At 51.3% G+C, this 23,924-nt stretch overlaps 10 protein-coding genes across 10 annotated transcripts; 8 read left to right on the top strand and 2 right to left on the bottom strand.

Moving 5' to 3' along the window:
- Nucleotides 1-479: 479 nt before the first annotated feature.
- N7532_010180 (mitochondrial 37S ribosomal protein uS2m) lies at nucleotides 480-1,696 on the top strand (the record flags this gene model as incomplete). Its single annotated transcript, XM_056622671.1, has 3 exons — nucleotides 480-510; nucleotides 577-762; nucleotides 849-1,696. 3 exons carry the CDS (start codon nucleotides 480-482, stop codon nucleotides 1,694-1,696), a joined length of 1,065 nt encoding a protein of 354 aa, XP_056470087.1.
- Nucleotides 1,697-1,976: 280 nt separating this feature from the next.
- Nucleotides 1,977-2,729, top strand: N7532_010179 (uncharacterized protein; the record flags this gene model as incomplete). The annotated part of the gene is made up of 1 exon (XM_056622670.1): nucleotides 1,977-2,729. One exon carries the CDS (start codon nucleotides 1,977-1,979, stop codon nucleotides 2,727-2,729), a length of 753 nt encoding a protein of 250 aa, XP_056470086.1.
- A 1,072-nt stretch (nucleotides 2,730-3,801) lies between these two features.
- N7532_010178 (uncharacterized protein) lies at nucleotides 3,802-4,720 on the top strand (the record flags this gene model as incomplete). Its single annotated transcript, XM_056622669.1, has 5 exons — nucleotides 3,802-3,891; nucleotides 3,944-4,018; nucleotides 4,072-4,171; nucleotides 4,224-4,254; nucleotides 4,306-4,720. 5 exons carry the CDS (start codon nucleotides 3,802-3,804, stop codon nucleotides 4,718-4,720), a joined length of 711 nt encoding a protein of 236 aa, XP_056470085.1.
- Nucleotides 4,721-5,852: 1,132 nt separating this feature from the next.
- Nucleotides 5,853-8,399, bottom strand: N7532_010177 (putative alpha-glucosidase; the record flags this gene model as incomplete). Its single annotated transcript, XM_056622668.1, has 1 exon — nucleotides 5,853-8,399. The coding sequence occupies one exon, from the start codon at nucleotides 8,397-8,399 to the stop codon at nucleotides 5,853-5,855; it is 2,547 nt and encodes an 848-aa protein (XP_056470084.1).
- Nucleotides 8,400-8,470: 71 nt separating this feature from the next.
- N7532_010176 (uncharacterized protein) lies at nucleotides 8,471-8,914 on the top strand (the record flags this gene model as incomplete). Its single annotated transcript, XM_056622667.1, has 1 exon — nucleotides 8,471-8,914. The coding sequence occupies one exon, from the start codon at nucleotides 8,471-8,473 to the stop codon at nucleotides 8,912-8,914; it is 444 nt and encodes a 147-aa protein (XP_056470083.1).
- Nucleotides 8,915-9,139: 225 nt separating this feature from the next.
- On the top strand, nucleotides 9,140-11,388 carry N7532_010175 (uncharacterized protein; the record flags this gene model as incomplete). Its single annotated transcript, XM_056622666.1, has 12 exons — nucleotides 9,140-9,668; nucleotides 9,728-9,825; nucleotides 9,877-9,939; nucleotides 9,996-10,048; nucleotides 10,112-10,183; nucleotides 10,237-10,350; nucleotides 10,406-10,673; nucleotides 10,730-10,751; nucleotides 10,804-10,901; nucleotides 10,971-11,035; nucleotides 11,086-11,121; nucleotides 11,175-11,388. The coding sequence occupies 12 exons, from the start codon at nucleotides 9,140-9,142 to the stop codon at nucleotides 11,386-11,388; spliced, it is 1,632 nt and encodes a 543-aa protein (XP_056470082.1).
- A 338-nt stretch (nucleotides 11,389-11,726) lies between these two features.
- On the top strand, nucleotides 11,727-14,307 carry N7532_010174 (uncharacterized protein; the record flags this gene model as incomplete). Its single annotated transcript, XM_056622665.1, has 9 exons — nucleotides 11,727-11,786; nucleotides 11,868-11,983; nucleotides 12,034-12,093; nucleotides 12,144-12,639; nucleotides 12,725-12,836; nucleotides 12,885-13,215; nucleotides 13,263-13,386; nucleotides 13,443-13,458; nucleotides 13,532-14,307. The coding sequence occupies 9 exons, from the start codon at nucleotides 11,727-11,729 to the stop codon at nucleotides 14,305-14,307; spliced, it is 2,091 nt and encodes a 696-aa protein (XP_056470081.1).
- A 223-nt stretch (nucleotides 14,308-14,530) lies between these two features.
- N7532_010173 (uncharacterized protein) lies at nucleotides 14,531-15,726 on the bottom strand (the record flags this gene model as incomplete). Its single annotated transcript, XM_056622664.1, has 5 exons — nucleotides 14,531-14,561; nucleotides 14,618-15,246; nucleotides 15,319-15,455; nucleotides 15,511-15,522; nucleotides 15,621-15,726. 5 exons carry the CDS (start codon nucleotides 15,724-15,726, stop codon nucleotides 14,531-14,533), a joined length of 915 nt encoding a protein of 304 aa, XP_056470080.1.
- N7532_010172 (translation initiation factor 2) lies at nucleotides 15,638-18,912 on the top strand (the record flags this gene model as incomplete). Its single annotated transcript, XM_056622663.1, has 4 exons — nucleotides 15,638-15,758; nucleotides 15,909-16,342; nucleotides 16,495-18,697; nucleotides 18,761-18,912. The coding sequence occupies 4 exons, from the start codon at nucleotides 15,638-15,640 to the stop codon at nucleotides 18,910-18,912; spliced, it is 2,910 nt and encodes a 969-aa protein (XP_056470079.1).
- A 3,078-nt stretch (nucleotides 18,913-21,990) lies between these two features.
- Nucleotides 21,991-23,553, top strand: N7532_010171 (uncharacterized protein; the record flags this gene model as incomplete). Its single annotated transcript, XM_056622662.1, has 1 exon — nucleotides 21,991-23,553. One exon carries the CDS (start codon nucleotides 21,991-21,993, stop codon nucleotides 23,551-23,553), a length of 1,563 nt encoding a protein of 520 aa, XP_056470078.1.
- Between the last annotated feature and the right edge of the window lie 371 nt (nucleotides 23,554-23,924).

Raw genomic sequence — 23,924 nt, 5'->3', positions numbered from 1 at the left:
TCTGCGCCTATGACATTTCAACCGTGACGACTTTGCAACGCTCATGAATTTCCTTTTTGTGTTTTCTTTTACGGGGACGGCTGCATGTGCTTTTGCCAGATCGATCATATCAACCTTGCCTGGCCTTTTTCTATTCTTTCATCGCCTCGGATTGAGGAATGTATCATGACACAGACTTGCATCAGTATTGGAGACTACCCTAGCTCTCAGCGATTCTAATCAGATCTTCATTCTTTAAATCATCGATCTGCATGTAAAATATAATGATTTTGTAATGATCAACAAGAACATTTGCCACCGCGGGGCTAAGGCTCCAGTCTCCGGGCACTTACATCACGTGAGTTTCGTGACTCAGGCCACAAACATCAGCTGGTGCCTCAGGCTTGAATACGCTGTGCCAAGACCGACAAAAGTTGGCGCGGATTGACTCTTCGACACGCAGCAACTGCTCGGCCAGTCCAAACCACAGCACAGCAAGCATGATTGTCCGGAGATTTGGAGTGCGGCACAGTGAGTTTCTCCAATTGAGCACAGTATTCCGCCCTCGTTCATCGACTAACTCTGCTTCCCGCCCAGGCCGCCAATTGCTCGCCCTGAGTCGCCGGTCTCCGATCTCAAGTCGCTTTCTATCCACCGAAGCCCCAATCACAACACAAGCTGAGGCCACTGTTGAGTCGACAAATCCTCTCCATGAGGTGGTCCAAGCCACACAAAACCCCAAGAGCCTCGCACAGAAGCAGTTCAGGAAAGAGGAGCAGCAACGTGAGCACATGCCCGATTCCTCAAATCCTCTCCGCAAGGGACTGAAAAAAGGCCGTAGTTTCAATTAACACACCTCCGTTCTACAGGAAACAAATTCAACAAACTCGGCAGCTCCGTCACAGAATCCCATGACCCCGAAGGCATCCTCAGGAACCCACCCCGTCCCTCCGACATCACCTTGGAACTCCTCCTGGCAGCAGGTACACACCTGGGCCACTCAACCTCGCGCTGGAACCCCCAGAACTCGCGATACATCTTCGGTATCCGTGAGGGTGTGCACATCATCTCGCTCGACGTGACAGCCGCGTACCTGCGTCGTGCCGCAAAGGTCGTCGAGGAAGTCGCCGCGCGCGGCGGAATCATTCTTTTCGCTGGTACACGAAAGGGTCAGAAGCGGTCGATTGTTCGTGCTGCTGAGCTGGCGGGCGGATATCACATCTTCGAGCGGTGGATCCCGGGCTCCCTGACGAACGGACAGCAGATTCTGGGCCACTGCGAGACAAAGGTTGTGAATGCTTTGGATGAGGAGTTGCCCGAGTTCAAGGCGGATCTTGCGGATCGGTCGTCCATTAAGCCTGATCTGGTTGTTTGCTTGAACCCACTGGAGAACGTTGTTTTGCTGCATGAGTGTGGATTGAACAATGTTCCGACCATCGGTATCATTGATACTGATGCGGACCCTACTCGTGTCACATACCCTATCCCCGCGAACGATGATTCCCTGCGCGGAACCAATCTGATTGCCGGTATCCTTGGTCGCGCTGGCGAGGCGGGTCAGAAGCGACGCTTGGAGATGGCTCGTGAGGGCAGGACTCTTTACAAGCCCATCACGGCTACTGAGCTGCGTCTGGATCCGTTTACGGGTCAGACCGCTCAGACCGCTGGTGGTGAGCAGGCTAAGGAGCAGTCTGCGCCCCAGACCAAGCGGGAGTAAACAATATCTTGGTGGCTTTTGCATTTTCATTTTGTATGTGTATGGCATCCGGGCGACTTGCGTGAGCGTCGGACCTTTTTGTACTGTATAGATGATTCCAAGTCGAGGGTGTTATCTCATCGTGTATTAACAATCGCTTTTGATATTTTGAATACCTCCGAAGGATACTATTAAATCTATTCCTAAACAAATTCTGGGCGCGGAATTGTGCCTTATCCATGAATGAATTCAGTCCCTAGCAAAAATGAATAGCATAACAGCAATACAATTGCCGGGGGTCATGGATCCGACCCGTACTAAGCTAAGCCGGAACTACGTCTGCCGCATTCCCCTGCAAGCCTTCTCCGCATCGCCTCCGCCTTTCCAACGAGATGACAAGACGCATTATATTGGATGCCATGGGTTGGGGCCTCTGTGTTTGCTAATACTCTACCAAGTACCCAAGCGCACCCAAAATTCCCCATTTACCAGTCCCTTGCACCTCATCATCAAACCAACCAACTGGCCACACTCAAAATGCGACCCCTCAAGTTCCTCATGCTACCAACAATCCTTTCTCTGGCGACAGGGCACATCCGCAGACTGTCCCGCCAACTGGCTAGAAAATAGCTTCCATGTCACACGCTGCTGCTACGGCAACATGGTCGTCGCTGAGAAAGGCGCCTACTGCTGCGTCTACGACCTAAGACCACCCACCGAGACGACAACCGCCAATACCGCGACCACCACTTCCGAAACCGACTGGTCCACGGTTAACGAGTCGTGCGTTGCGAAGGTTCCTTTCACGGCCAGTGACTACTCAAGTCAAGTTTCGTCGGCATCCAGCAAGGCCGTGGCTAGTACAAATGCCTCGAGTGGCAAGGTGACTAGTACGGATACTGCAGCAGCTGCAACCAGAACTGGCTCTGGCTTTAGCTCGTTTGTCGGCTCGCAGACACCTTCTACGACTTCGAATGGGGCAATTCCCATTGCCACGGCGCAAGAGTTTGTGGCTGGGGGTGCGGCGATTGCGGCGGCACTTTTTGTGCTGTGAGGATGATGCTCCCGCATTTATGTATTGGAATGCGCCGAGGATCCAACGCTTGGTCTACGATATGAAAACTTGACGTATTTAAGATGAGGCCCTTGAATTCTGTCGCAACCCTAGGTGTAGTGGATATATATTGTTGAGGTTCCAGGATAGGGCACCAAATTGATGCCTCATTCCCAACCTCTGTCGGCATGCCTGTCCAGGGAAACCGGAGGCACTGAGCTTGATATGCGCTTCAAGCACTCTTGCCACCATTATTCTACATTCGGGAGATCTTCATGGAAGAACCACGATCGAGACCGATTATGAGGGATTTACTACTGTCAGGGGCTTGCCGCCCGTTCAGGGATAAATAACCCCAGAATCGCATGTAGACAGTTCAACACAACACAGTCAAGTCAAAGTTCTGCCAATTCATTAAGGTCGATTTGTCTAGCAGGCCCTCATTCTATATTCAGTGCTTCGTCGTAGCCCATCTCAACATTACTTCAACCAATGGAATCGCAAGAGTCTGAATTGCTGTGTAGCCTCTATCCGGCAATTTATGGGGCAAGCTGACTAATACAAACAATCGGCGATTTAGATAATCCACCTCCGAGCTATGGATTCCAACAAATTCATTCGATCACGTTGATTGTATGCGACAAATTATGTACTTGTCGAGTCGACCCTGATACGAGAAAATTCTTCTCTACCCGACCCGAAGAGCCTCAAATGCACCGGGGAGATTCAAAAAGCAGGGAAACCACTGGCAAAGGAGCGATGTTGCATCCCGCTTTGCGGCATCCAGTATTACTAAAATATACTAAAAACCTTGGCGGAGGTCAAGTCAACCCTTGTCCATCAGGTTCTTCCGCCAGCCAATCGTTTTGTCCGACAAAGATCTCTTACCAGTCGCCCCCAATTTTAGCGCCCTCCTGGCTGGGAATTTTTCAATTGAGGGAAGGCTCGACCGCACTCATGGCCAAAAAAAAATCAATTTTAGGCTTGGGACATAAGCCACATCTCTCGCCGTACGTCGTGAAAGTCTTGGAAACCCCATTGCGCATGTTCGACCTTACAGGGCATCATCAAAATGCAGCAACCTAATTTGCTGTCGAGCTTTGCGTTGCTCGCGCTTATCGCCGCTCCTTCCGCTGCCTCGGAGGAAACTAAACAAACCATTGTGAGAGTGAGCAAAAACAAACCCGCAACGTTGTTTCTGACGAACCAAGTAGACTGTTCCATGGGTTGGATATGAGGGATACGCCCCGAATTACTTCAAAGACTACGAGGTATGGGAGGCTGGCTCGGTATGACTCCTACCTGGTTCAAAGATTGAGTAGTGAGTTAATCAATGCAATAGGATGGTGAGAAAACAACCTACACGATCGCCTGTCCTTCCAACGTGACATCCTGCATCGATTTCCAACCGTACCCAATGACAGTCGTCATTGCGCCAAACTGTATGCTTATTCTCAATCCCGTCCCAGCATCCTATAACTGAGGAAAGCCCAGCATATAATGTCCAATTGGACGCGGTCTGGTCGTAAGTTGACCAAATCGAAATTTTGGGAACCCCTAACTGATCGCTTTCAAGAACCTCAAGCTCTGGCTGCACATTTTCCGCCGGCCCAACCCCTACAGCCGCGTCGTGCTCTTACACAGAGTCGTATAACTTTGGAACTCGCACTCACACGACAACTGACAGCTACCACGTTCCGGATGAGTCGGTTTTTGAAACCATTGTGTCGGAAACTTTGGTCATTGCGGGTACCGGACATGCTACTACTACCGACTCAGTCTCTTCGACTGCAATTGTGACTGCCGCTATCGCTAGCGGAGGCTCTGAAACCTCGAGCGCTTCAGTCGGTGCAAGTGCGTCGCAGGGCAGCACCGCGAGCACGAATGTTGCCTCTACTACTACTTCCAGTAATTTTGCAGTCAAGACTCCTGCACGTTTGGTGTTGCCTGCCGTTGGTGGGTGGATTGCCGGGGCTGCGTTGCAGATTTAATTATGTACATCTATTTACAGACGAGGGACTCAAATGACTGTTCCCCAATTGGAATAATTAGTCGCTGTGTTTGGGTCCTGCAGAGTATGGAAGGTTATAGTGGCCAAGGCTCACTTTCCAATTTCAGAAGGGTTTGATGCCTGAATTATAGAAACTTGGAACATTATCTGATAATCGTCATCAAAACAGTCGCCCAAAAAGTCATCTGAACGGTCATCTGAACAGTCGCCTACTTACCTCCACGATTGGTAATGTAGCCACTCCTAATCTTGTACGGTTGACTAAGCTCCAACAATTGTAATGGATACTAAATATTTTCGTGTTTCAAATAGCCTTTCGTCTGCGGATGTTAGATCAGCCATCATTTTAAAACAGGGCATAAATGTGGGCGACAGCGAGTGATAGTGGAGTCGTGCCAATATGATCTTATAAATCAATCATGCAGTCTTTCTGGACGAGCAGCTTGACAACAGCCTCGTGTCCGTAAAGCACAGCCCGAGCCAGTTGTGCTTGATCACAGTCATCCGTGGGGATATTGGAACACACCACCTTGGTTATTGTTGGCTGAACTGATCACAGGCTGAACTGATCACAATATCGCCCAAACGCACTCGAAGACCTGGTCCAGGAACACCACCGCCAATGTCAATAATGAGGCCGATTGTGACGTTGGGAAAGCTATTCAACATGTTCGTCGCCACGCTCGCCGTAGAAGACGTTCCGTATTCATCGTTCGGTAGAACAGCGATCACGACATTGTGAATCCCAATTCTGTTCAATGTGTAGTCGTTCGTGACGTTGATGACATGGACAGTAACCCATCATTTTTTTCATCAGGAAATACTTGAGCAGCGATGTACTAGCTCGTTGTGGCACAAATCCAGCCCATGACGTAGTCTGCAGGGTCTGACAGAATCGCCAACTGCGAGACTTGGGGTAGAATTCGACTAACATCCAAATGGAACTTGCTTTTGAATACATCACATGTCTCATCCTCTTTCCTAGATTCATGCATGAAATTTTACTGATTGGAAATCCAAATCTATGTTCATTCTCTATGTTCTAACCTCATATAAACAGAGACCTACATCTCATGAAAGTGAAGTTTATCAATAGCAAGATCATATCAATCTCAAGCCTTGATGGTATAAACCACCCTTCCACGCGAGACAGTTCCCTTGAGCGAAATCTCCTGCCCAGAGCTAGAAACCACCCGACGAGAATCACCATAATGCAAAATAACATCTAGCTCCTTCCAAGCCGGGACAAAGCCGCTCTTCTCATCACGAACAAAATCAACCAAAACCTTCTCCTCAGTCGAGCTATACCGAAACTTATATGTCGAAGTCTTTGGCTGCTGCGAAATACCATCATCCTCATGCCAGACATTCTCGAAGACGCGGTCGTGCGAAGTTCCCTTGGGCGGGAAGATCTCTACACCACGGTAATCGTCCAGCTCCTTGACGCCCTGCGATGCGGCGGTGTCGTCACCAGGGACGCGGGTGTGCACGCTCTTACCGACCGGAATGGCACCGCCGATTCGGGCAATCAGGGGGATACTCGTCTTCCACTCGGATGGGATGGAGGCCCATTGACCGGAGGCGAGGTAGTTGTAAGGAGCATTGACGTTCACGTAGCCGTAATCGAAGGAGTCGCCGGATTTTCGGGGGAGGTAGATGTCGGCTATGTTGACGCCGGCCTTGTAGACGCCTCCAACGAGAAGGGTGTCCCCGAGCCAAAACTGCTCTTCGCCGGCCTTCAATCTCTTAGACCACACTTCTGGATCAGACTCGTAGCCCCATCCAACCCAGCGTTGGGGCGGAGAAGCCGTCATATGGCTCTCGAGACCCAGTGAGTAGATGTATGGGAGCATCTCGTAGCGGCGCTTGATTGTGTCGCGGACAAGCGGGGTGATATCTGGGTACATAAAGGGCTCAATGACTTCGCCGACTTCATTGTTATCGGGCGATGTCTTGAAGCAGTTGATTGCGAAGCGAGGGGTATGACAACCCAGCTGGATCCAGCGGAGAAGAAGCTCGGGCGAGGGTTGAGGACCTTCGAAGCCACCGATGTCGTGGCCTTCGCATTGTAGAAGGGACATTCCCGCGTTGAGAGACAACGCGTTTGAACCCTTCATGTTCTCCCAGCTGGTGACATTGTCGCCACTCCAGGTGCTGGCGGCATACCTCATAGTACCGGCAGTGGCACTGCGGGTAAGTATAAAGGGCCGGTACTTGGGCTCCATGTCGCGGAGAGCATCGTGAGATGCCTTGCCCATCAGCTCGGTCTGCAGAGCGCGGCCCCACTGTCCGACGTCGTTTGTGACGGCTTTCTTCGCTGCGGAATCAACCATTGCGTCGTCGAGTGCCATTTGCCAGTCATCGTTCGGTAGTGTATATTCATTGTTGTCGTTCCACATACCATCAACGCCGATCTTCTTCAAACCCTGTACTCCCTTGTACCAGAACTTGAAGGCATCCTCAGAGGTGAAGTCGATATGGCAGCCATTACCACCAGTGCCCCCACCTGCACTCCACACGGGCATGTATCCAGGCTCACCAGTCTCGGGATCCTTGAAAAAGCCATGAGCATCAATCAACTGTTTGAATTCGGGATGAGACTCGAGGAGGAAGGGCTTGATGTTGGTGATCAAGCGAATACCGTGTGCGTGCATCTTGGAGATATACTCTTCGGGTTTAGGGAAGCGGCTGTAATTCCAGTGGAATACATTGCGGACTTTGGGCTCCGTTGCGGCGATAGAGTATCCAGAGCTCATCTGGTGACCGGAGCAAGGAATCCCATTCTCCTCCAGCTTTTCCACAAACTCGACAAGAGCTTGATGAGCAGGCGGAGAGTCCAAGCTCGAGTACTTGTATCCACCAGAGATATATCCGTAAGCCCATCGAGGGACTAGAAGAGGGAATCCCACTAGCTCGGCGTATGACCGCACCACTTCTTGAATGTTCTTGCCCACGATCATGTATTGCTCTAAGCCACCGTAGTCCTGACGGTACACCTTGAAGTGACCAAAAAGACCATCAATCTCTGAGCCAATAGCCCAGGTGCCACGACCATGTGTTGTTGAGAAGAGAGCCACGCAGCCCTCTGGGGTTGCCTTGATCAGAAGCGGGATGTGTTTGTAGAGCGGATCGGAGTTGTAGACATCGTAACCGAAGCAATCAGTAGCAGAGAGCTGGAAGTGGCGTCCGCTGAGATCCATGGGTGCACTCTTCTCGCCGAGACCGACATGAAGGGCATTTCGATCGTGTATTGAGTAATTCGCAATGCCACCTGCGTCGGCGACATAGGAGCGCATAGGCAGGTCACGGTGGAGGGGCTTGTCAGAACCAGTCCACGAGAGAGAAACGACAGGTGTGCCCTCCCACTCAATCTTTGCGGTGACGCCGGCAACATCGATTGTCTTGGATGTAGCGCCATCCTTGGAGAATACATTCAGACCTTGGAGATTGGTCTGTGGCTTCTTGACGCTGGGGAAAGGCGGGATGTGATGTTCCGGGGAGGTAAATGTCACTCGGAAGAGGTTCTGGCGGATAGTCTCAAAGGTAAATTCGAAAAGTTCCTTGCTGCTGGAGCTGCTGCAGAGATGCACGGAGGCATCTTGCTGCACGGCCGAGGCGATCTGCTGGTAGCCGCGTGGACAGACTTCTTTTTGAGGCATTGAGAATGTAACTCGCGATTGTCTTCACGAAGGATAAAATGAGCAAGACTCTGGCACTTCGCCGTATTTGAATGATCCGACGCATTTCGCAAAATATCGCGCTGTCGCGCAGCAACCCCGCGCTCGCGCAGAGATTCTCCGAAGATCAAATTGGAGGAGGGGTGACAAGCGTCGGAGATCGGGGATCATCGCCGAGGACCGCGTGGAGGACATGCGCTTCCCCCGGACTCCACCTGCTTAAACTGCCGACCCCACACACCAACCCCGGACTGCCCACACTTTGCACACGCCAAATCGCTCGCCCACCTCGGATTTCCACCCGAAAACCGACCACTAAGCCCAGTCTAGCAATCGCCGTCTCGAGGCTTGTCGTCCAAGCCTCTCAACCCCCTGGCGGCTTGAGATTGATTGGTCCCGACGCATCGGAAGTTGTCCGGTCCCCAGACAACCATCCCATGCCCCCATGGATGGCCAGATACTTGAACCGCGTGGACGAGTGGCACAAGCAGGGATAGTGCCGCCTGGAAAGATCGTCTGTCTGTGCTGGCTCGGGGAGATCATAAACTCCGCTTCCCCACGGGGTGCTGCATGCGCTAGAATCCTGCCAACTGGTACCTTGATCTTCCTTTGGTGAAACCGACCCCTTGACTGCCAGTATACGCAGTTGATTCTGAATTCTATCTTTCATTTACTATTATATTTGTGCTTTCTGGTGGCTTCTGCTGTCCTAGCGATGTCACATGAGGCGGAGATCTCCCCCCCCGAAGCCCCAGCAAGATGAGCATATCGAGTCCATCGAGGCCGAGCAGTCGACAAAGCCAATTCAGACGTCCCAGGGTACGGACAGTTCCAAGAAGGATGATGCATTGCAGTTGATTGAAGAGGCGGGCTATTCGACCATCTTGACACCCGAGAATAACAAAGAAGTGCTCCGCAAGATCGACCTGCGCCTGCTCCCTATTTTGTTGGCAATCTACTTCCTTCAGCAACTTGACAAGTCGACATTGTCATATGCCTCTGTTTTCGGTCTAATCGAGAAGGCCAACCTTCATGGCCAGATGTACTCCTGGCTGGGCTCCGTGGTCTACGTTGCCCAGTTGGTCTTCCAGCCCCTGGTCTCCTACCTCTTGGTCAAAGTGCCCTTGGGGAAGTTCCTGGCGGTATCATGTCTCCTCTGGGGGATCGCTCTATCATGTATGACTGCAGCGGAAACCTTTGCGAGTCTTCTGGTATGTCGGCTGTTCCTGGGAATCTTTGAGGCAGGCATTGGTAAGAATTTGTTGCACTCTCACATTGGAACTTTGGTGACTGATAATTCACGAAATCAGCCCCGGCTTTCATTGCAGTGACCCAGATGTGGTATCGACGTCGGGAGCAACCTGTCAGATTAGGTTCATGGTATGCAATGAACGGCGTGGTCAATATGGTGCGTGCCTAGCTGTGCAGGAGTGGTCATGGACGCTAACCAGGAGTGCAGTTTGGAAGCTTGATAACATACGGACTTGGTCACATCAGTTCATCAATATTCGAGCCATACCAGGTGAGCCCATTGTCTCGAGAATTTTTCGCTGGAGGAAAAGACTAACAATTTCGCAGATTATCTTCCTGTTCTTTGGTCTAATCACCGTTGCAGTATCTTCCGTGGTCTTGTAAGACACCTGATCCCCGTTACAAAGCTTGAATACATACTGACCGGTGGCATTCTACTGCAGTATTTTTATGCCGGACTCCCCCATTAAAGCGAAGTTTCTGCCCGAAGAAGACAAATTGATCGCAATTGAAAGGTATCCGCCTGCTCTAAGATATTCGAGAGACCCGATAGCTGACTGTAGGATAGGCTTCGGATGAACCAACAGGGAATTGAGAGTCATGAGTGGAAATGGGACCATGTGAAAGAGGCTGCGCTCGACCTGAAATCTTGGCTTTGGTTCTCTTTGATGCTCGCCATATCGTGGGTTTTCTCTGCGACTTATAAGTGAAAATACCATATCGCTGACTATGGTTAGAATCCCAAGCGGCGGTATCACCACCTTCGGCCCCTTGATTGTGGAATCATTCGGGTTCGACCAACTTAACACAATCCTGCTGAATGTCCCCTTCGGCGCTGTACAGCTCATTGCCACAATGGGAGGTGCTTGGTTGGCGACTGCATGGAAAATGAAGGGGCCAGTCCTGGCGTTGTTGTGTCTGCCTCCGATTGCAGGATGCTGCATGCTCTTGCGTATTCCCCATGACGATGCCCACAAGGGACCTCTTCTGGTGGGATACTACATCGTGAGTTCAATTCCGAATGCTGCTCGTTGTCACCAACGCTGACGACTTACTTCCAGATTTCTGTCTATCCTGGAATCAGTAAATGAACAACCCATCGGTCGGACTTTGAACGTTGACTAACGTTAGCCAGCACCTTTGATTTACTCCTGGTCAGCAGCAAACACAGCCGGCGAAACGAAAAAGAAAGTGACAACTGGTATTCTTATTGTTGGGCAGTGTGTTGGTAATGTATGCAACTACCTAACTCCTCCCATCGCGAATACTCCTACAGTCTCACTGATACGCTTACCTCGGCAGATCATTGGGCCGACACTATATACCACAGAAGAGGCCCCCCTTTACAAGCGAGGACTCACCTCTAAGTAAGTACAGCGTAAGTCAGCTATTAAACGCACTGCTAATCCATAGAAAGTCTTGCTTTATTCTGCGTACTCGTCGTCCTGATCCTGTAAGGCCTCCACCAAAAAAATAAGGCACCAAACCAATCTAATCTCTATTCAGGGCAAACATGGCATACATGTCTATCCTCAACAAAAAACACGAACAACAGCGCGTCGCGGCAGGAAAGGACGCCAAGGTGGTGGATCATTCGATGCACGCTGTGGGCGCCGTCATCACTGACAAAGAGGGCGCTCCTATTCAGCAAGCAGTTAACGACAATGCTTTCAAAGATCTGACGGACTGGAAAAATGAGGACTTTGTCTACGTATACTAGTAGTGTTAAGCTAGCTTTCTGTTTGCAGGATTGATTCAAATAGTCTGGATGAGCACTGAATCCCCGAGATAAAGTAATCTAGGGTAGACCCTACTATCGCAAGACCACCTAGAAAAGGGGAGGTGCATCGATTCCTTTGACCTACCTTAGGGTAGTTCATAGCACGTGGTACATCGAACTGCCCCATATAAATTAGTTCGCGGGACCCGCTGTAAACAATTAACCGGCCGTCGGGCGAATTGCCGAACCCCGCGTTTTCTCCTCCCGAGTTTCAAGCAGGCCATTCTCCGATACGCACGCGCATTGCAAGGCCTTATCGACCCATTCCCAACACAATCATGCAAGAGGACGACACCTTGCATGTAGTCCCTCCCCCGGCCGGAAAAAAGCGAATCCCGGTAGGTCGTTTGTGCCCCGGGGCCTCGTAGCAGTATTTTGATCTCCGAGGAAGCGTTTAATGACTCGCTTCCATTTTTTAGAAGGCGTGCGGTGCATGTCGGGACTCTAAAGTAAGCAAGCAAGCCTTTCCTGTTGGTGTTGTCTCAATATTGACCGACTGCCAGGTCAAATGCGATGGCGAGCGGCCATGTGGAAGGTGAGGACGATCACGCGGTGAATGAACCACTCTCACGTTTATCAACACAGATGTCAGAAACTAACGAAACAATGTGTTTTCTTCGAAATACCCAAGGACCCCGTCGCAGAGTGAGATCCCCTTGGCAAAATAAGTAGCAGGAGGCTCTAACTCGTATTAGACGACTTGAAGGCGTTGAATCTGAAGTACAGTTTCTTCGAGAACAACTTGACGAAATTCGTGGGCTCTTACAAAGCCATGGCGCAAATGGATCGGGCCCTTTACTGGACGATGTTTCTCCACGACAGGTCCACGAACCGCAACAAGATTATTGTCGGGTTAGCGGATGTACACCATCTGGCACCCAAGTAGTTCACGTCCAACATGGACCGGAACAATCCTCGGCTCTACAATATACGATCTACCCAAATGAGCAAAATGAAAATTCCTATCGGAGATCTGTTCCATCTCTGTCATCGCCACATCAAATTTCGACCCACTCGCAGTCTGAAGCACCTGTCATCAGCAGATTGAAACGCAAGCGCTCTTGCTTTGAAATCCGAGAAGATTCTGTGGCGGACTTCATTGATAAGGGACTCATATCTCTGGAGTGTGCTGCTTCCTGCTTCGACACGTACGTCTTCCTTTACGCCTGTTTTGATGGATCGTCTAACGTTGTATAGATTTTTCCAGGGCTGCGTGAGTCCTGCTCCTCCCTCCAGAACGAAAATGTGAATTTCTAACAATTTCTCGACAAAACAGGACAGATATATCCCGATATTTGACCCGCAACACGATACCTTTCATTCGGTAAGATCTCGAAGCAGCATCCTATTGAATGCAATCTGTACCATCGGTTGCATGGTGGAAACAAGTAAGTGATCTACAAACCTTTACCCGAGCAGCTTACCGACCCACGCAGGAACTGCTGGCCCAATGTCCGACATGCTCCATGCCGAACTGAAGAAATGGATCAACGTGATAATTCAAAACAAAGGTCTGAATTGTCTCGAATCGGTGCAGGCTATGCTAGTAGTAGCATGTTACTCTTCAGAACGTCTTTTGATCCTATCATTTGCGACTCGGATGGCGCTTGACCTGGGTCTACATGAAGCTTTTGAAGAGCTCACGGAGCGACTGGCGACTAAGAATGACGAAGAAATATACGGTGTCTCCGACCGCGACTTCGAACGTGAGCAGGCTCTGATGAGGATGTCGAGAACTTGGTTTGGTCTTCTAGTGCTGGAACATATGTAAAGCAACCCGTTGTCATCATGGCTCTCAGACTAATGATCCCTAGATTCCGAGTCGATGGAGGCAAGCCTCCTGGAATTAAGCTGATTGGGAATTCTCGGCGTTGTCGGATTCTACTCAGTCATCCCACATCCACGGTCTTGGATCTGCGGTTGTTTTCTCAGGTTGAGGTCAGTCTCCAGCAGAGCCCGAGTTAAATCAAAAGAGAGACTGACATTTTGATCAGCTCAATATTCTGCGAGGTAAGTTGAAGCTTGATTCTAGGCTTAACCCGCTGGCCGTAATCAAGAAGCTAAATCTACGATGTCTTTCCAGCAACAATAAACGATAATTTAGGATTAGGGACCACGCTCAACAGAACCGGAATATCCGACTTCGTCCACGAAATGAAGATAGATCTGGATCTGTGGTTCGATGACTGGCTCCGAATCATCGAAGGCTCAGTATCTGCACAAGAAGAAAAGCCGTTCCTACTCGTCGCTTTACGAGTCCAAAAGTGCTGGGCCGAGATGATGCTCAACTGCAAAGCATTGCGCGCAATGGGCGTCGAGAACGTGGCTGCAATGACAACAACAGAGAGACATATTCTTCTCACGGCCAAGTACAGTGCTCGCCGACATCTCCGGCTCATCATCGTCGAGCCAGATTTCTATCTGGCGAAACTAAAATATGCTATGGACTTTGTTTGGGCGAAATGCGCTTTCTCCTTTCTCCTCTTACTCAAGCTTTCGAGACTCCTGCCCGAACGCGATGAAGAGCACCAAGAGCTCCTCGAACATGGTGACCGGCTGATCCATGAACTGAATAAGGCTGGCTCGAATAGCAGCCAGTCTGGAGCAGGGAATATCTATCTCCAGATATTAAAGGTTAGTATTGAGAAGTATGGCCGCGCTTTGCAAGAGTCTCAACAGCCCAGTACCGGTGGCTCGACGGCGACTTCGCCTTTCTGGGAACTGTTCGATGCCCAAGCCGACCTGCAGTGGTTTGTACCAGAACAATTTGTGTCCGAGTGGGACTTTCCTGGTTTGAATCTGTTTTACTTTCCTACCGCTTGGCAGGATTTCTTTGGGGATTTCTCCCTGGCTATGTAATCTGTCGTGCATGTATGTTCTACAGCGCAGGTGGAGTTGAATAGGTTGAGTGATCATGATATATTCAGCTGTGGTGGATACCACATTGATCTAGATCTAGTATACCGTCTAGAATCCTGTTCTAACTTTTATACGGCGCTCGATCGATTCCAAAGTGGATCGAGTGCTGGATATCATACTTAAATCGCAAACAAGAAAGCACGCCAAGTCATCACGGAAAAGTCTAACCCAAGGCCTTCATAGCCAACTCAACACTGTAGAATAGTCAGTAACGTGCAAAGGCGACCAAACTGGAAAGAGGGAAACGTACACAACAAAGGTTCCTGCGGAAACAGGCATGGCCCTCAGCAAGGTCGGGCCAATACCCTTCCAGAAGCCGCCCAGACCCTCAACAGCGTAGGTCTTGGCGAAGCAGTCGCGCATACTGCTGAATTTCTGGTTGGCACCGAATCCATCGGTCTGCATCTTACTCTTGATCACATCGAAGGGGTAGCTGGACAGCCACAAGGCCTCACCAGCCAGACCACCATAGGTGGCGACCTTGACGGCGGAGATATCCTCACGCTTGATGTTGTTGCGCTTGGCATCCTGGTTCATCATATACTCGAAGGCCATAAACCACGATCCGTAAGCCTGAGCCTCACGCAGAATGGTGACAGCCTGACCGCGGTACAAACCACGCATAGCGCCGTTGTGCGCCGACAGCTTGCGAATGCAGTCAATGGGGCCATCGTACAGACGGCCAGCACCGTGGGGCTGGGCCTGCAGACGGATACGCACGTGCTCGATGGGACCGGAGAGAACGGAGTTGGTGACACCAGCGAAGGAACCGGCCATGTAATACTGGGTGTAGGATAGAGCACCATCTGCGTACTTCTTCTTGTTCAATTCCTCCAGGCGACGACGGGCCTCGTGGAATGCGCCGAATTGAACACTCACCTATCGAGTCGGTTAGTGTCGGCGATCGGTGGGGGGAGGGGTGAAGGTATGTCGGGTGCAATTGAGACTTACACAGGCACCAATACCGATCAGAGGAGTGAGAGTACCCTTGTAGAAGGCCGCGGGTCCCTCATTCTTAAAAATCTGCTTGGCGCACTCGGCGGCGCTCGAGTACTGGGTGGTGGTCTGCAGGCGGACCTTGACGATATCTGGAGGCGAGTTAGAGGTGTAAATTGGCGAGTATGCAGCGAATTTATCACGAACCGAAGGGTTGACCTAAAAAATGAGATAATTAGCAATTGCTTCAATTCCAATGGGCGGAATTGGATCGCCACTTCGAGAGCTCGCGCACTCGTGCGACTCCGCACACATACCCAGCAGAACCTGAGCCATGCCACCAGCAGCGCCCGCGGCCAAGTCCTTGACGGTGCGCAGGGCACCGCCGCCCTTTTGCATATCTTCGAAAGCCTCGGACTCCATGTTGACAGATCCACTGAGTGAGGAGGAAGAGGGTTCGACCCCGGACTGGCCCTGATTGTTATATCAGGAACCGCTTATCGCGATGGCGCCATCTGCAACGTGATTCGATCGCAGCGCCGAGGGAAACCCGTTTGCCGTCGGGAAACTTACGTAAGCGTTCTTATTTGCTGAGCGCTAAACAGTGGAGCTGCACCTGAGCAGCGCAAGCATGCACCGGCGCGCAGTAATACGGGTGAGTGTCGGGCCCAGCTGCCCTATTTCGCAGTACGACGGAGACACCTGGCTAACATCCATCTTCCAGCTATCGCGCCGCGTCGATTTACATTCGACCCCCTCCCCGACCCTATGCCGGACTTTACGGTCGTCCGCGATCCGATTCAATTCTTCCGATTCTGGTAATGGCAACGGCGATGGAGATGGAGCTGGGTCAAGCTCTCCGGCACCGACGCCGAAGTTTGGCAATCGTTGGGGCTCGAGGCAAGCAACAAAACCCACGGGATTGAGCGCGGCAGAGCAAACATTGCGCGATTCGATCAGGGCCGCCAATCAACCACCCCCGAACCGGAACGACCTGCACAACCTGCCCCAAGACGGAAGCCTTTCGAGAGGCATCCTGGTGCGTTGAGGCGCTCGACCGAACACCAGCACTCCCTGAGATCCCATGAACGGCCAAATTTCGCTCCCCGGCATGACCGTGACCAAAACGAACACAAACAGAGAGTGCTAGAACGGAGGCAAAATGACTGGACATGTGGCTCATGTAACAAGCATGTGTTTGCCAGACATGTTTCGTGTCCATTCTGCAATGCACCTCGACCTGTTAACGTTCCCCGTCGCGAGCCGCAGGGATCGAGACAGAACAGAGGAACTCGTACATACGATAGAGAACCTTCTGACAATGCAACGACCTCCAGGTTTCAAAAACTAGGTCGGTCTATGCTAGAGGAAATGGGTGAAGAGAGCCGGAGCACGCTGGACTCAGAGAAACAACAAAGACAACCAGAAAAAAAACTTTCAAAAGCCGAGGCCAAGCAGGAAAAGCTAGAGAAGGAAAAGAAACGCGAAGAGAAGAGGAAAGCGAAGGAGGATCAGTGGTCCTGGGATATGTCCGCTTTGGATCAGCTGGAAGCCCAAGAGACTCAAGAGCAATTGATTTCGTCAAAGAAACCCGTGCGTCGGAATCAACGCCAGTCTCGTGACGACGACTTCGATCCGGAAGAGCACGAGCGACTTCGAGAAGAGCGCAAGCGCCTGAAGAAGGAAAAGGCTGACAAGAAGAAGGCCAGGACCGCAAAGGTTGAAGCTGCCCCGACACCCGTCTACCTTCCCGAGTTCATCAGTGTCAGTAACCTCGCCGATGTGGTTGGTGTACGACCCAACCAGTTTGTGCGGCGCATGGAGGAAATGGGATTCGAAGATGTGACATATAACCACGTCTTGGATGCGGAGACCGCTGGGCTGGTGGCTGCTGAGTACAATTTTGAGGCTATCTTTGACACCGAGAATCCCGATCTCGAGGCGGCGCCAGTGCCTGAGGATATCTCCTCGCTCCCATCGCGACCCCCTGTAGTCACCATCATGGGCCACGTTGACCATGGCAAGACTACTATCCTGGACTGGCTGCGCAAGTCATCCATCGCGGCCACTGAGCACGGAGGTATTACACAGCACATTGGTGCTTTCTCCGTTGCAATGCCTTCTGGCAAGATGATCACCTTCTTGGATACCCCTGGCCACTCTGCATTCTTGGAGATGCGCCGCCGTGGTGCCGACGTGACCGACATTGTCGTTCTTGTTGTGGCTGCGGATGACAGTGTCAAGCCCCAAACCATCGAAGCTATCAAACATGCCACCCAGGCAAATGTCCCGATCATTGTTGCCATGAGCAAGATTGACAAAGAGGGCCGAAACCCAGACCGCGTGAAACAGGACCTGTCGGTTCACGGAGTCCATGTCGAAGATTATGGCGGTGATGTTCAGGCCATCGGTGTTAGTGGCAAGACTGGTGAAGGTATGCTCGAACTCGAGGAGGCCATTGGTGCACTGTCAGAGATGCTTGACCACCGTGCCGACACCGAGGGCAATGCCGAGGGATGGGTTCTTGAAGCTACCACCAAGTCTTACGGACGAGTTGCTTCTGCTCTCATCCGTCGTGGCACTTTGCGCCCCGGTGATGTTATTGTTGCCGGTGAAACATGGGCTCGTGTGCGCACGTTGCGCAATGAAGCCGGTCTCTCAATCGTCGAAGCCACGCCTGGTATGCCGGTTGAGATTGATGGGTGGAGAGACCAGCCGGCTGCTGGCACTGAGATCCTCCAAGCCCCTACCGAACAGAAGGCTAAGGAAGTCGTCGAATACCGCCAGGAGCGCATTGAGAATAAGAAGTTGGGAGAAGATATGGAAGCGATCAATGTGGCTCGACGAGAGATGCTCGAGAAGCGCAGACTTGAGGAGATGGAATCTGACGAATCGGGCAAGCCCATAGAGCCTACCGGCCCCAAGCCAGTGAACTTTATCATCAAGGCCGATGTCGATGGCTCTGCTGAAGCAGTGCTGAACTCGATTGCCGCCGTCGGAAACAACGAGGTCTACGCCAACATCATCCGTTCCGGAGTTGGTCCCGTCGGAGAATTCGATATCGAACACGCAGCCAGCGCCAAGGGTATCGTCATTTCCTTCAACATGGCCATTGAACCCAACATGATGCGCATGGCCGAACTCGAGGGTGTCAAGATTATGGACCACAACATCATCTACCGGCTGATCGACGATGTTAAGGCCATTCTCAGTGAGCAACTCGCACCCTCGGTGACCCACCGTGTGACGGGTGAAGCCGAGATCGGACAAGTCTTCGAAATTACCCTGAAGGGTCGCGAGAAGACCTCCATCGCCGGTTGTCGTGTGCGTAACGGTATGATGCAGAAGTCGCGCAAGGTCAGAGTGACCCGTGGCGATTCGATTATCTACGACGGTACGATTCCCTCACCTATCCCCAATGATAAAATTTATGAGACTCTTTCTAACTTTCCATCAGGCACGATGACCTCTCTCAAGAATGTCAAGAAGGACGTTACTGAGATGCGCAAGGACACCGAGTGTGGTATTGCATTCGAGGGCTGGACTGACTTTGCTGTTGGTGATCATGTCCAGTGCTACGAAGAGATCTTCGAAAAACGTTTCCTTTAAAATTTCTTAGATCTGAGGTCTTTGGCGCGGCTCTAGCTTTAGCCACTGTATTTCTATTTTTGTACCATATCTCCCTTTTCATGGATGCATATGTAGAGGCGTCTTACAGGGTGGATCGAAATCAGATTCACCACCTACACAGAGATTCTTTCTCGAACCCTCTTTCGAAACACGCTATTCCTATTACCGTTACTCTGCCCCTGAACCCATTTCTTGGCATTAATCCAGTACAGTTGTAAATGACAACGTAAAAATATCATCCGTAATAAGCTTGTTTGGTCTCGAGCGCTTCTAGAACGTTGATCTTGCAAACAAGGCAAAAATAAGGGGGATCCTATCATCAGTGTGGTTATTTGGCCAGAATTCCACTTCTCTGCCACTATCACCTACCCAGCGTCCACAGCGGTTACCATTGTGCAAGAGCGACGTGTACAGTATAGAGACAATACTGGTTTGGTGAACACATGCTGGTCTTCTGATTGGGGACCAGTACCCGCCAGATTGCGTGTCCGAAATCGTGCTGACGTTAGAACCGTTAGACAAGCGACGATGACTGTTGACTCGTATTGCAACGGTAATGATCTTCTATTCTCTTGTGAGCTGGAAGCGTCGGACCAGGATTCACAATATGCCCCCACTCCAGGATACTTCGGTTGCACACCTGAGCCACGATGCAGGCTTAGTCCTTCCCCCGGCTATAACACCCAGAACGGGCTCGCAGAGTTATCCCAACGCGACGCGGAAAATCCAGACTACCCCAGCTCTCCGAGTGGCGCGAGGAAATGCAAAATGATGAGCTTCCGGCAAGCTGCATCTAGTATATTATAGAGTGGAAGGTTATGCTCAATAGGAAGGTCATCTCACGAGACACAGAAGAGGGCGTAGCCCTGACTCCGAGTGCTTACTGGCTGGTGATCTTGAGGCCTAACTTGGAGAAGTTGCTAGAAGGGAAAACTTCCCGTGCAGGAAGGGTAAGGTCGGATGACACCTCGATCGTTGTGTCGGTGAACGATCGCTCCCAACGCGACCTGACGAAGTGATTTGATAATCTAAATTTGAATTTCAAAAGCGTGCTTTTAGCTAGAGGGAGCTGGCTGGATATCGCGTGCTGTGCGTAATCTGGGTGTTCTGGCTCGGGCCGAGCCCACCCCGCAGGGCCAGCCAACCTCAGTTGATCACCTGTCTTAGCGCCACAGGGTCACCTGATCATAAAGCTCAGGACTTACCCCTCCTTCAGCTGGGGACCATGGCCTTTTGAATGAAATTCATACGGCGCGAGGTTACATGATCATGTCGTCGATATCATTCTGCGGCAGCAACCATGCGCTCCAGGTCGGAGTTAGCCATGGCCCAATCAACGCGGAATTCTATCTGCCGCCAGGTAAGCCAGGAACCGAACAAGATTACCGTCGACTACTCACCACTGTTTCCCACCTTAGAGCGACTGGAAACCCCACCTAGCCCTCTGTCGACTGTCCCATTCCCGCGCGATCCGCACTTTGTCGGTCGCGACACACTGCTCCGTCAGATTCACGCGAAATGCTCGGTGCCCCGGTCAAGAATAGCGCTAGTCGGTCTCGGCGGTGTTGGGTGAGTGTGGAATGACCGTGACGTGGATCTTTGCTCACAACTCGAAGAAAATCACAGCTTGCCATCGAATACACCTATTGGGTCCGCTCCGAATCGCCAGCGACATGGGTTTTCTGGATCCATGCGAGTAACGAAGCCCGGTTCGAGCAAAGCTTTCGGGATATTGCAGACCAAGTCAAAATTACGGGTCGTCAGGATCCAAAGGCGAACATATTCAAACTGGTCGAGAACTGGCTCCGGGATGAGAAGATAGGGAAATGGGTTTGCATCGTTGATAATGCCGATGACGATAAGTTCCTTTGCTCGCTTCCGACGGCAGGCAAAGGACATCCAACCAAAGGCCTAACGAACGACTCCACGAAACCACTATTGGAATACATCCCTAGAAGCCAGAATGGTTTTATCATTATAACGAGTCGAAGCAAAGAGGTCGCACTAAAGATGGTGAATCATAAAGATCTCATTGAAGTCAATGCGATGGAAAGCTCCGAGGCACTGGAGCTTCTCCGAAAAACGCTCGACCAACCCGAGCAAAACCCAGGAAGTGAGCAGTTAGTGGAAGAGCTCGAGTTTATGCCACTAGCGATCGTACAGGCGGCGTGCTATATTCGAAATAGGGCGCCTCGCTATTCGGTATCACAATACCTGAGAGACTTCCAAGGGAGTGACCGTCAAGCGATAAGGCTTCTGAAAACAGAGGCAGGCCACCTCTACCGGGATTGGGAAGCGAAAAATTCAATTTTAGTGACGTGGCAAATTTCATTCGATTACATACGCCAAACCAAAAAATCAGCAACGGAGTTGCTTTCTCTCATGAGCTTTTTCGATCGGCAAGGGATACCAGAGAACCTTATCCGGCATCAACCCAAGGCCAACTCGACATCAAGTTCAGAGCTCTTGCATGACTCTAGTGATGAGGAAACATCTGGTTCCGATATGGGCCCCGATTTTGAAGATGATATCACAACGTTAAGGAATTATTCATTTATATCTATCAGCGAGAACAGCACTTTGTTCACGATGCATCGGCTGGTGCAACTCACCACGCGCGTGTGGTTGAAATCTCATGGACAAATAGACCAATGGAGGGAGAGGTTTATTAGCAATTTGTACCAAGAGTTCCCCACGGGTCGATATGAAAATTGGGGGAAATGCCGGTCCCTCTTTCCTCACGTTCGATCAGCGATGTCTCAACGGCCGGAATCACAACAGTCTCTATTACAATGGGCCACACTCCTTTTTAGAGGCGCATGGTATGCGTCCGAAAGCGGCAATATTGCCGATGTGAGGGACATGGCATCAAAATCAAGAAAGCAGAGAATGAAATTACTAGGTGCCGAGGATAAAGAGGCCCTTGCGAGTACTGCAATGTTAGCAGAAGCATACTGGCTCGAGGGCCGATGGGAGGAGGCGGAGCAGCTTGACGTGCAGGTCATGGAGACTCGCAAGACAAAGTTCGGCGTGGACCATCTTGACACGCTGACGAGTATGGCCGACCTAGCGTCGACGTATAGGAGCCAGGGCCGATGGGAGGAGGCGGAGCAGCTCTTTGTGCAGGTCATGGAGACTCGCAAGACCAAGCTCGGCGTGGACCATCCTGACACGCTGACGAGTATGGTCGACCTAGCGTCGACGTATAGGAGACAGGGCCGATGGAAAGAGGCGGAGCAGCTCTTTGTGCAGGCCATGGAGACGAGCAAGATAAAACTCGGCGTGGGCCATCCTAACACGCTGAAGAGTATGGCCAACCTAGCGTCGACGTATAGGAACCAGGGCCGATGGAAGGAGGCGGAGCAGCTCGAGCTGCAGGTCATGGAGTCTAGCAAGACGAAGCTCGGCGTGGGCCATCCCTCCACGCTGAAGAATATGGCTAACCTAGCGTCGACGTATAGGAGCCAGGGCCGATGGGAGGAGGCAGAGCAGCTCTTTGTGCAGGTCATGAAGACGAGCAAGACGAAGCTCGGCGAGGATCATCCCTCCACGCTGTCGACTATGCACGAACTGGCATCGACGTACTGGAACCAGGGTCGATGGGAGGAGGCGGAGCAGCTTAATGTGCGGGCCATGGAGACGAGCAAGATAAAACTTGGCGTGGACCATCCTAACACGCTAACGAGCATGGCCAACCTAGCGTCAACGTATAGGAGCCAGGGCCGATGGAAAGAGGCGGAGCAGCTCTTTGTGCAGGCCATGGAGACGAGCAAGATAAAACTCGGCGTGGGCCATCCTAACACGCTGAAGAGTATGGCCAACCTAGCGTCGACGTATAGGAACCAGGGCCGATGGAAGGAGGCGGAGCAGCTCGAGCTGCAGGTCATGGAGTCTAGCAAGACGAAGCTCGGCGTGGGCCATCCCTCCACGCTGAAGAGTATGGCTAACCTAGCGTCGACGTATAGGAGCCAGGGCCGATGGGAGGAGGCAGAGCAGCTCGACGTGCAGGTCATGGAGACTCGCAAGACCAAGCTCGGCGTGGACCATCCTGACATGCTGAAGAGTATGGCCAACCTAGCGTCGATGTATAGGATGCAGAGCCGATGGGAGGAGGCGGAGCAGCTCTTTGTGCAAGTCATGGAGACTCGCAAGACGAAGCTCGGCGTGGACCATCCTGACACGCTGTCAAGTATGGCCAACCTAGCGTCGACGTATAGAAGACAGGGCCGATGGGAGGAGGCAGAGCAGCTCTTTGTGCAGGTCATGAAGACGAGCAAGACGAAGCTCGGCGTGGGCCATCCCTCCACGCTGAAGAGTATGACCAACCTAGCGTCGACGTATAGGAACCAGGGCCGATGGGAGGAGGCAGAGCAGCTCTTTGTGCAGGTCATGAAGACGAGCAAGACGAAGCTCGGCGAGGATCATCCCTCCACGCTGTCGGCTATGACCGATCTAGCTTTCACCTGGAAATCCTTAGGTCACGATGCTCAAGCAATCGACTTGCTACGAAACTGCTTGGCCAAGCAAAGACAAAAGCTTGGTTTGAATCATCCGCATATTCTATCTAATTCTCGAACATTGCTTGTTTGGGAAACGGACAACCTGAATATCAGTTCGTAGATAAACTAGATACTCGCATATACCGTGTTTAAACACTAATTTCTGCCTTGAGCTTGAACTTCCCCGAATTATTATTTTATTGTCGATTGTCTTAGAGCGCATTGAGTGAGGAAAATCGACTTCATCACTCGAAAAGTGTTTCTACCAAGATGAATATGTCGCAAGATTGTGGAACCTGTCAAGCGGCAATGAAGTAGCGGGACGAAGTGTAAGCGGGTTTCACGTAATATATTAAACTGAACGCCGCACGATACGGGCTTTCGATACAATTCCATTACTTGAAATAAGGCTAAGCGGAATACAGATTAGCGTGTTTGGAAGGAGGGTTCGTTCGAGAATCTGTGTGCAAGTGGTGAAACTGCTTTCGAACC

The sequence above is a fragment of the Penicillium argentinense genome (assembly GCF_028826775.1).
Source record: "Penicillium argentinense strain IBT 30761 chromosome Unknown utg000010l_segment0_segment0, whole genome shotgun sequence".
Taxonomy (NCBI): Eukaryota; Fungi; Ascomycota; class Eurotiomycetes; order Eurotiales; family Aspergillaceae; genus Penicillium; species Penicillium argentinense.
Note: the sequence above shows the minus strand (reverse complement) of the source record. Positions and strands in the feature narration are given on the sequence as shown.